This window comes from Bicyclus anynana, chromosome 24 (assembly GCF_947172395.1).
Source record: "Bicyclus anynana chromosome 24, ilBicAnyn1.1, whole genome shotgun sequence".
NCBI classification, from domain to species: domain Eukaryota; kingdom Metazoa; phylum Arthropoda; class Insecta; order Lepidoptera; family Nymphalidae; genus Bicyclus; species Bicyclus anynana.
In genome coordinates this window covers 7,921,207-7,932,870 of record NC_069106.1, presented here as the reverse complement: position 1 = coordinate 7,932,870, position 11,664 = coordinate 7,921,207, and the positions used below count along the sequence as shown (strand labels likewise).

General features: G+C 35.0%; 1 protein-coding gene across 2 annotated transcripts; it reads left to right on the top strand.

The window, feature by feature from the left end:
* The first annotated feature begins 451 nt into the window (after positions 1-451).
* Positions 452-11,342, top strand: LOC112047847 (isocitrate dehydrogenase [NAD] subunit beta, mitochondrial). Of its 2 annotated transcripts, none has more exons than XM_024085116.2 (9): positions 452-609; positions 1,326-1,382; positions 4,869-4,961; positions 5,661-5,777; positions 6,300-6,507; positions 7,083-7,246; positions 7,737-7,946; positions 8,662-8,798; positions 9,505-11,342. In XM_024085116.2, the coding sequence occupies exons 1-9, from the start codon at positions 568-570 to the stop codon at positions 9,596-9,598; spliced, it is 1,122 nt and encodes a 373-aa protein (XP_023940884.1). In that variant the 5' UTR covers positions 452-567; the 3' UTR covers positions 9,599-11,342. The 2 variants fall into 2 exon arrangements, with proteins under 2 accessions (XP_023940884.1, XP_023940883.1); XM_024085115.2 differs by having other exon boundaries at positions 1,326-1,415.
* The last annotated feature ends 322 nt before the right edge of the window (positions 11,343-11,664 follow it).

The window sequence follows — 11,664 nt, the reverse complement described above, 5'->3', positions numbered from 1 at the left end:
CTCTTTTCAATGTTGACAGCATTTAAAATTCGGTTAATTTTTTCCTTTTTTTTAATTTTATGATTTCAGTATTAAAAACAGTGACAAAAATATATAATTTCAATTCTCAGATGATTAATTCTATCATTTCAATAATACCAATTAAGAATCAAACTATTAAATTTTGATTTAATGTACGTGTTTTTTCATTAATGGCAAGTTAATTTCTTCGTTCCGTTGCAGGCTGCTTGTCTTTTTTTTATGTAATTCAAAAGAATACCCCCAAAAAAAACAGGGATTGTTTGTATTATAATTTTTAATGTTTGTTTGTGAACTATATATATTTATTTTTTTCATAATTGTTCCATTCCTTATGTTGTTGTATTCGCCAACTTAGTTTGGACCGGAATCCTAGGGAAAGGTGGACCGTGAAATGGAACATAATTTTCAGTTGTGAGGTTGTCTTATCACTGTCATCTGTCAGTGTCACTGTCAGCTGGGAACCAGGGAATGTCAGACGCAGTTCCAAAATCCAAAAATACTTTGCTGAAAAAAATTAGCCCTGAAGGTTTCTAGAAAGAATTAAGCATGTCGCTTATTACTAGAAATGTTTTCCGTACATTGATACAGGTATCGTATAATTTTTTAGCTAACATCTATATAAAAACCGTGAAAAATCTTTTTCCGAAAACTGTTTCGTAACTACTTGTTATTATCCCCATACTTGATATATTTATACAATAATGTGTCGCTTTTCGTCTATAATGTGTTAAAATTTGATGTTTTTTAATTTAATTTCCGTTTTACCAATAAATCCTTGAGGATATCAAATAACCTCACGTGATCTTGTATACCTACCAGATTCATGTCATCCATATTATATTGAAGACAATGTATTACTGCGTATTTAAATCCGGAAACAAAATCGTCAAGCATGTGACCATAGGATAACACAATTAACTTCTTTATATTAATTAATTTATGATTAATATATTAATTACATATTATATTGTTTAAATTAAATTAAATAACATATTAATTAAATTAACGAGAAGCATTACATGCATAACTCGAGTTTAGAATGATACAATACTCATTTTTGTTATTACTGCAGTAATTAATCATAACATAATTGTATTTTGGCCGTAACACCAAACGATTAAGTGTTCCGATACTATGTAGTGTAGAAACCAAAAGGGCTGTGGATTTTCATCCTATCCCTAACAAGGTAGCCCACTTCCATCCTAGATTGCATCATCACTTACCATCAGGTCAGATTGTAGTCAAGGGCTAACTTGTAAAGAATAAAAAAAAATGATTTTAAAGACATTCTTTATTTTTTTCAGGGATCCCAACATGTAGGCAAAGGTTTGCACACAACATCGGTAACAGCTGACAAAAACGTATGTTTCGCGCCCCTTTCAATCAGCACCCTGGTGAGATACTAACTAACTAATGGTTGCACCCACATTGATGCAATAAAGCAGTATATATGTGCTGAAAGTCAGTACTGCAAACTTTTTTTTTATTGAGAGTATGTAGATAAATATGTAGAGTTATATAATTTTTTTTGTCACTCCTTCCTTCTGGGCCGTTTCTGCACTTGGCCATGTAATTGGCTGTTGTACATGGGACCTTTGGTGTAGGTTAAGGCTAGATTCACTCCATCAAGCCAAGCTCGTTCCAGAAGCTTAGTAGGCTGCCCAGGTCGTCGATAACCTCATAGAGTATCAATGAGTGACCAATGTAGGTAGTTTGTTGTTCCGTTACACTTCTGCAACTAAGCATAAAGTGTAGCAGTGTCTCGTTTTCCTCCATGCAGGCTCTGCACTTTTTATGTCTCACATTACAAGCTAATTTTTTTTTAAATATAAATTGGTAATTCAAATATTGTGGTGTGTGGCAAAACTTATAAAGTGTGTTTTTTGGGTATATCTTCCTAGGTCTTTTCCGCACTCCAACATGATGTTGGCTGTTTTGCATAAGTCTACTGGTTCTGGTCCCTGCCTGAGGTACTCCAACCAAGCTAACTCCAGAATCTTAGCAGGCCACCCAGGTCACCCCCCCAGGGTATCATTTAGCCACTGAGTGTCGAATTTAACCTCTATTTGTTTGAGAATTTGACACTCAGCGCAGATGATCCTCTGGGGTTGCCCCTAGAACGTCTATGAATTCCACTGTTAGATGATAAATGCATAACATAACTTGATTTTTCAACTACTGCTTTATTGCATTAAATCCTTAAATGTATTTCTGATAATATATATTGTTAGTTTCAATGCAAATCATTCAATGTGTTTGACCAGTGTCAATTTGATTAAATAAAACAAAAAAAAAATAGATGTGCCAAATTAATTTGCATTAATTTCAAACAAGCCTTATTAGCTTTTAAGGTTTTATCCTTGTCTCCTGTCACTCTTAATAAAGGCCCTTTGCATATCTGGAGGGTAAGAGAAATATTAGTTATTGTAATTTATAATAGCTAACATTTTTTTCATAAATTATGAAAAATATTTTGCATTGAAACATACAATATATTTACTTGAATATGCATTGGCAACCAAATTTTCATTATAAATATAATTTAATTTATAATTGTGTGAAATTGGCATCAAAATTATGTTATGAAGAAATAAAACTTATAGGTATTTCTAAAGTGATTTTTTGTCAGGAACAACATTTATAAACCAAAATGTAAGTGAAATGTTTTAAAACTTGCATGTATTTTATATTTTGTATTGTAATTATATGCCATTCTATTCAATGCAAGAAGTAATAACAATTTGTTAATGATAAAATAATAATTGTTAAAATAATTAATAGTTAATGATATTCTTTATAAATAACACAACTGCTGAGGACTTTCTTCAGTAGAATCTGCTTTTCAAACTTGTAGTGATTTATACTTTCACTATAAAGTGATAGGGAAAGTTGTCTACTATGTCTACTTGAAATAAACTAATTTAGATTTGCAATTGTATAGGTATTTAATAATTTCAACTACAAACATACTATATGTATATTAAAGAAGTAAAATCACATTAAGATAGTTTAGATAAAATTACTAAATTTAATTTATTTAAAAGAATAGAATGGCTTAATATGATTAGCATGATCTATGGGTTATAATAACAGTAATCATGTACCATTATCCCATCATATATCTCAATTGATATAATATTAGGCTTAGGTTATATGTTTGCAAATATGTAATAATTAAAATCATGAAAATTTGTGCTCTACCAATTTTACAATAATAGCATAGCATAAAGTTAACAATTAGTCTTTTAAGTCTATTGCAGCTGCATAATTGCATTACATGCAAACATAAGATTGATAGATATTAAAATATACAGACTAATATTTTTAAACTCTAATAGCCAGCATATATCTGGCGTGAAACACATCAAACAGTTATTTGCCATTATTAATACACAAAAATACATAACACCAAAAAATACAAACTGCAGCAAATATACCAAGTTCTTTTGCTTAAAAAATTTAATTGAGTTATAATTATACTCGTACAAGCAGTAATAGTTAAGGATACATATGTTAAATAACCAACACTATGGAGAATCAAAGACTATTATAGAGGCGCAAGCTAGTCTAAAAGTGATGGGAAATTTGATATTATTATTAATAATCTTTTTAACATGAAAATTTAACTGACTTCAATAACATATTTTAGTTATTTTGACATTTTTGTTTAACACAAAATTACTAAACCAATTTTCATGAAAATCAAATGGGACCAATCTGGAAGTATACTCTTTCAAACAAATAAATAATTTTCAAATTTGGTGTAAAAATGACGAAGTGATGAGGTAACGCACATATGAAAAAAAAATCATACACGTAGAATTGAGAACCTTTTTTTTTTAAGTTGGTTAATAAAAGCTGCGTCTCGCCAGATATATGCCAGCCTTTATTGTTAACTTCTCAGTGCTAGTTCCGAGTGCATGAATCGATGTGTCATGTTACATGCAAGCATTTGTGTTGTCCAATGCAATGTAACAAATAACACATGTTGTGTTTTGTCCACATTCATGAATAAGCACATATAAATGTTACACACAATTTGTATTTTTGTGTTAACTATTAGGAATTTATTATTATAATTTCCCTAAAGCATATTATGTAAGATGTGTATTATGGACTGAAAACAGTGTTCCCGGATCTTCTTGTTTTTTGTAAAATCTGAACGTTTTTCGTTTATCAGCCTCTCACCATAGGTAAGTATGAGCAGTGGCGTGTACAAGGTTATTAACTAGGGTAAGCACTGTAAAGACTATTCAAAATTGATTGATCTGATCGTGTAAATGCCGTAAGCTCCTTAATGGGACCTTAGCGGCATCACCGGGGGTTTTGAGCTAGCTCAGAAGCATCATCTGATGGAGTCCGAAGGCAGAAGCAGAAGAGATGGACGGAACGACTCTCGTAAGGGCGTCAATTCTCCAATATGGGTTCATAACGAGTCCTCAAGATATGTAGTGTTTTTTGCATCTATGAAGTGCACGCCACTGAGTACGAGCAATGATGCCTTGATTCCATTGGATGATAGCCCAAAAATTAACTTCCAATAGGAACAGGGGAGTGAAAAAAAAATATAACACACAGCTCTTGAGGTCAATATCTGCCTGTTGAACTAATGCAAAAATAGTTTTTAGGACTAGTTGAAGAAAAACGCGAATAATCATATTATATAAAAAAATATAGCAAATTATCCCGCCAACTCGCATCATGGTGGGTTTAAGCTCCATATCCCCTCTTGTAAGGTGGGCTGTTCTAATAGGCCGATAAAGATAACAAATATTCTAATACAGAGGTAACTAAAATTAGTAAAGATTTATTGTGCTAAGTTTAATGTAATATTTTTTTAAAAACAGCAAACTAGCAAGGAGGGTCGTGTTAAATGCACCCTCATTCCTGGCGATGGCGTCGGCCCAGAGCTTGTCTATTCCGTTCAGGAAGTTTTCAAGGTAATCCCACGATTATGATTTCATATTACATCTAAGTAGTTTATGCCCACATTTATGACTTTGCAATATATTATTTCTAGGTAGCCCATAGGAATGGTTACTATTGATTTTATTCAGGTGGAGTGAAAAGTGTGTTTTGTAGACACCACTAGTTGGCCAGACATAAGATATTAAGTGGATTGAAGTAAAAAGAAATAGGTACATACCTACAATGATTATTGAAGTAATCTGATTTTCAAGTAATCAACATATTATAAATAGAATTTTTCTAAAATGGACTCTAACAAACATTTTAAGAGATCATTTAGATAATACCAGTTTTTTTTAATTAATTTTTCGTTTAATTTTCAAACAGTGCTTAAGTGTAAGTTTGCCCACGATTTTGGCACCTTTGAATTTCATATTTAAAACAAGTTTATTTTAGATTAAAATATTAGCCATAAAAGCTTCTTCTTGTTCAATATCTTGCTATGTAAATATGAGAATATTATTAAATTCTATCGTACATTACTTAAATAAAGTCGTACTTTTAATGAATTTATTTATTATTTAGTAGTCCTAAATTTAAACATGTAAATTTTTAATTAAACTTATGATTAAATAATAAATAAGATCCATATTTAATAGATATAGTTTTAGATTAACCTACCTTGAAATTTCTTGTGCCTTTTTAATCATTAAATTCATTCATGTTTTCAGGCAGCTGGCATCCCGGTGGACTTCGAGTCATACTTCTTCTCGGAAGTTAATCCCACGTTGAGTGCGCCTCTGGAAGATGTCGTCGGTTCCATCGCCAGAAACAAGATTTGTATCAAGGTATCGGAACTTTTTAATATCATCATCATATATCATAATTGACGAATGTAACGACTAGCAAATTCAAAGGGTTTCACCCGCGTAGTTCCCATTCCCGGGACAATACGAGGGTATAATGTATCCTATGCAGCTCGCTGATAATGTAGCGTTCCCTTTTATTTATTATATCGCACAAGGTTTTCCACTTGAGTATGCACTGTTGGGTATAATTTGTACAAAATGGAAATATTTTTGATCAATACAAGTTTCCTGAAGACTCATTAAGAACTTATTTTGTACTTGTAGACAGTGCCGACGACATGTTGTATTTTCTAGTCCTTGGTTCGATTTTCTTAATTGGTCCAGGGCTGGCTAGTTAATACCCTATCAGCAAAGACGTACCGCCAAGCGATTTAGCGTTCCAGTAGGATGTCGTGTAGAAACCGAAAGAGGTGTGGATTTTCATCCTGCTCCTAAAAAGTTAGCCCGCTTACATCTTAGATTGCATCATCACTTACTATTACTTGTAATTTTTTTTTGTAGGGCATTTTGGCGACCCCTGACTTCTCCCACACTGGCGAGCTGCAGACCCTAAACATGAAGCTGCGCAATGCTTTAGACCTGTACGCTAACGTCGTGCACGTCAAATCTCTGCCGAACGTCAAGTGCCGCCATCACGACGTGGACTGCATCATCATCCGAGAGCAGACCGAGGGCGAATACTCTGCGTTAGAGCACGAGTCTGTGCCTGGTTAGTGTTATACAATTAAAAGTGTTCTGTGTGTTACTTTATATAGCTATCGTTGTCATCAACCCATATTCGGCTTACTGCTGAGCTTGAGTCTACTCTCAGAATGAGAGACTGCTTTTGTAATAATTTACCGAAGAGTCCCAATCACATACATGACAGATCTTGAAATGCTTTTTTGTAATGTTTTGATTTAGACTTTATAAATCATCATCATCATTATCAACTCATATTCGGCACACTTCTGAGCTCGAACCTCCTCTCAGAGTGAGAGGGGTAGGCTAATAGTCCACCACGCTGGGCGCTGGCCCAATGCGGATTGGCAGACTTCACACACGCAGATAATTAAGGAAATTCTCTGGTATGCAGGTTATCTCACGATGTTTTTCCTTCCTTTTTTGACACACTAGCTAGCTAGTTACACTAGCTATTTATCACCCTGCCGACAAAGACGTATCGCCAAGCGATTTAGCGTTCCAGCACGACGTCGTGTAGAAACCGAAAGGGGTGTGGATTTCATCCTCCTCCTAACAAGTTAGCCCGCTTCTAACTTAATGACCAGTTATTTCGGACGGCAGGCGTGGTGGAGTGCCTGAAGATCATCACAGCGGCGAAGTCGGAGAGAATCGCCAAGTTCGCATTCGACTACGCCGTGAAGATGCGCCGTAAGAAGGTGACCGCGGTACACAAGGCTAACATCATGAAGCTGGGCGACGGGCTGTTTCTACGCAGTTGCGAAGAGGTAAATTATTGAATTGTTTATTGAGCTTTTTAGTATCAAAAGAAAGGGCTTGGTAAGGACATTGCAAATATGTATATTTGTTTAAGTCAAAATATATCTATAGAATGCGGTCGTAAAGTTCGCGCGGTCCAATCATTGCACATCAGAATGCGACGATGTAGATATTGCACGGCTAGTTTATATTCCCAATCGGGAAATAGAAAAGTATTGAATATTTTTTAATAAGTTAAAAAACTATAACCCGGCTCTGTAAATGGGGTCTAAAAAGGACGAAACAATAAAATAATTCAGAGAGAAATCGAGAAATGCATAGGTACAAATACAAAAATGGTAAGAACAATGTTACCACTTGATTTTAAAACTTTCTTTATCTATTCTGCAAAAATAGGCTTTTGTATTTTATAAAGTATGCATCAAACATAAGATTGGTCGTTTTGGAAAAGTTGATTTTTGAATAATAAATAACACAACTTATTATCATTAAATACAGATGGCAAAGCTTTACCCGCGCATCCAATTCGAGAAGATGATCGTCGACAACTGCACGATGCAGATGGTGTCCAACCCCAACCAGTTCGACGTCATGGTCACGCCCAACCTGTACGGCAACATCGTGGACAACCTCGCCAGTGGGCTGGTGGGCGGCGCTGGTGTGGTAGCCGGCGCCTCTTACAGCGCTGACTGCGCGGTGTTTGAACAGGTGAGTTCTACAGGTTTGTGGTAGAAAGCAAGATCGTGGGCAAAAATGGAGATTTTCTTTTCGAGAGGAGGAGTCTCATTTCTATAATGAACATATTTTTCTATCCAATATTAATTAATTAGAAATTATATGTTATACTGAAAAAACGTTATATTTGTTAACAGTAATTAGAAATAAGCCGTGTTGAAAATTATTTATGTTTGTATTCGGTAAATTATTCTCGTAGTTATATTAAAATTTTATAGTTATGAATTATTTATATATATTTAGTTTACTTTTATTTGTGTTATTAATTAACTTTCGTAACATTAATCCTCATATCATGTATCATTTATTTTTAGTTTGGTTTTTGGTTTTAGTTTAGTTTTATGTCGCTATGTGACTACGCACTTCGGTGGTCTCACCTGGTTCAAGGTTGTCAGCTGAGAATCAGCGCTGTATGTCCAATATTTCCTTGGTACATGCAGCACAATGCTGAGCTGGATCCTTTTTCAAGGTTGTGCCAAATATAAGATAGTGATGTTCTGATGCTTAGACGGTGAGTATCAGGCACTACAATTAATTATATTAAGTGGTTAAGTGTGGCACAATTTTTAAAATAAATGTTTTTTCTTTCTTTCTTTCTCCCGATCCCACGATTTTCGAGATTACCACGATCTTGCCCAACGGCCGATTTTGATATATATTTTAGATACTAAAAGAAGTGTGTACTCAGGGCGCGCGGCACATCTTCTCCGGCGCGGTGGGCAAGAACATCGCCAACCCGACAGCCATGCTGCTGTGCTCCGCCAACCTGCTGGCGCACGTCAACCTGCACTCCTACTCCAAGATGATCAAGAACGCCATCAACAAGTTTGTACCACTTCATCATTATCATCATCATCATCATCATCATCATCATCATCATCATCATCATCATCATCATCATCATCATCACCACCACCACCATCACCATCATCATCACCTTCATTATTATTATCATTATCACCATCATCATCATCCATCATCGATCATCGATCATCCATCATCATCATCGGCATCGTCATCATCAATATCATCATCATCATCATCATCATCATCATCATCATCATCATCATCACCATCATCACCATCGCCATTATCATCATCATCATCTTCATCATCATCATCATCATCATCATCATCATCATCATCATCATCATCATCATCACCATGACCATCACAATCACAATCATCACCATCACCATCAGCATCGCCATCATCGTCATCATCCATTATCATCATCATTATTAACACCTGATTGATGTCCACTGTTGGACATAGGCCTCTTGCATGGACTTCCAAACGGTCTCGAACCGCCAGCATCCAGCGGCTCCCTGTAACCCGGTTGATGTCCTGGGTCCATCTAGTGGGGGGGAGGGTTGACCAACACTACGCTTTCCGGTGAGGGGTCGCCTTTCCAGCACCTAGGGACCCCAACGTCTATCGGCTTTGAACTAGGTGGTCTGCATATTGCCACTTCAGCTTCGCGACGCTGACCTATGTCAGTGATCTCTTCATTTCTGATTCCTCATTCCAGGGTACTGACGGACGGCAAAGTGAGGACCAAGGACCTGGGCGGTCAGTCCACTACCAAGGACTTCACCTACGCCGTGATCCACTCCCTCGCGTAAATGTACTCAGTAACACTTAGCTCGTGCTGTGAAATATATCTGCGTACCACGGAATAATATTTAGCTAGAAGCCGCTCGCATTTTGAAATATATCTGCGTACCACGGACTTATATCTAGTTGGAAGCCGCTCGCATTTTTAAATACATCTGCGTATCATGGACTTATATTTAGCTAGATGCCGCTCGCACGAGTATGACTGCGTACGTACCACGGACTTATATCTAGTTGCAAGCCGCTCGCATTTTGAAATACATCTGTGTATCATGGACTAGAAGCCGCTTCAACATCAACTTTCACACATTTTTTTTTGCTATATTCTACGACGTCACGAGAATTTTACAGTTTTAACTATTGAGAAAGTTTTTCATAATCTATATATACTACTAACGTTATAAACGCGAAAGTTTTTATAACTGCATAAATATTTGTTAAACATCATTATCAGCCTATTTCAATGGCCAGCCAGGCTTTCTTCCTTATAGTTATAGGAATGAATTTGGCTGTTTGGTATGGAGATAGAACGTACCCTGGATTAACATATAGGCTTACTTTATATACTTTCATCCTGGATTAATCCATGGATGAAATCGCAGGTGTACACTAGTATAGTATAATGAAATTTATTGCTTTACCCAGTGACAATAATATTTTTCGACTATAATATAAAAAAATGAATCTTATTAAAATAAAGCGTATTGCGCAAATACAAGCTCGTAGGAACACGGTAAGTTTAAAACTGATCTATCTTACACGTTATCTAGCTAAATATGAGTCCGTGAACTAAACCGTATTGGACTAAGCAAGTCGGTATGTTTAAAAACGAAAGTTCATTTGCCATTCAGGTTCCAGTTGTTAAAAGGTCAATTGATATCCAATAGTCCTAGGTTCAATTCTCGTTCAGTATTTGCAGTTGTATTTCACAGTGCGTACTTACCCCGAGTGCAAATACGTATATAGAGATAAATAAAATCATCATGACGGTTAGACTGTTGCTTAGTACCATGTAGTCTGAGAGACGACCGCAAAATATTATACACATTATATTATATATTTTTTTTGTACAATGAAGTTGTTTAATGATATATTTACTTCAATTTTAAATAATTAAACCTAACGGTACCTAAAAATAATATTGGTTGTCTCTTACACGGTATTATCAACTTACTTTGACACTGAAATAATTTATTTATTTATTTAAAACAAGTACTATAATTTTTTTTCCAAAATTGTCATTTTAAATACAAAGGAGTAGATGACGTAGTAAACAGTTTGTCATATAAATTTATATCATAGAATAATACGTATGTATTGCTTTAAAAAAATGGGTAAAAATTATTTCATGATCCATTCTCATATTTAATCATAATTTTTTCATCATTATCAACCTATATTTGGCTCACTGCTGAGCTCGAGTCTCTTCTCTGAATGAGAGGGGTTAGTATACTTACATATATCTTACTTAGTTACTATATATCTACAAAAATGTCATCAAAATCGGTCGATTCTTATCCTCTTTAACAATTGATAAGTTTTCAGTGTCATAAGTAAAAATGTGTTTTTAAACATACCAAATTTAGTAAAATTTCCTATTAGAATACCTATACTAAGCCTTAAGCGTAATTTATTTTTTATTATTAATAATTTTTATTTTGAAAATTATGTGATCTGCAATCGAAATTAAAATAGGAAACAGTATTGTATAAGTATTTAATGTTACCATATTTAATAAAATAATGACAATGACATTTTTGTTTAATTTGAAATTGATTTTTACGGCCTCTGTGGCGCAGTGGTATTAGCGTGTATTTACAAGATGGCTCCTGGATTCGATTCCCGGCTGGGCCGACTGATGTTACTAATTAGGGTATTATTAGGGTATTCTTAATTAAGGTATTCACTATAAGTAAAAATCCGAAACTTGTAATCTATGGTCAAACATAGGTTTATATTGAATCTAGTGGTAGGCAGTGCTTTTTTGCATTTATGAAGTGCACGCCGCTACTAGTTACCACCCGACCAGCAGAGACGTACCACCAAGCGATTAAGCGTTCCGGTACGATATCGT

What these genes read in the sequence shown, in the direction of transcription:
- LOC112047847 (XM_024085115.2), top strand. Translation starts at nt 568, where the DNA reads ATGTCGCTTATTACTAGAAATGTTTTCCGTACATTGATACAG. An exon ending in CCGTTCAGGAAGTTTTCAAG is followed by an intron (nt 4,962 to 5,660) that starts GTAATCCCACGA and finishes TCATGTTTTCAG; the next exon opens with GCAGCTGGCATCCCGGTGGA. An exon ending in ATCAAGAACGCCATCAACAA is followed by an intron (nt 8,799 to 9,504) that starts GTTTGTACCACT and finishes TCCTCATTCCAG; the next exon opens with GGTACTGACGGACGGCAAAG.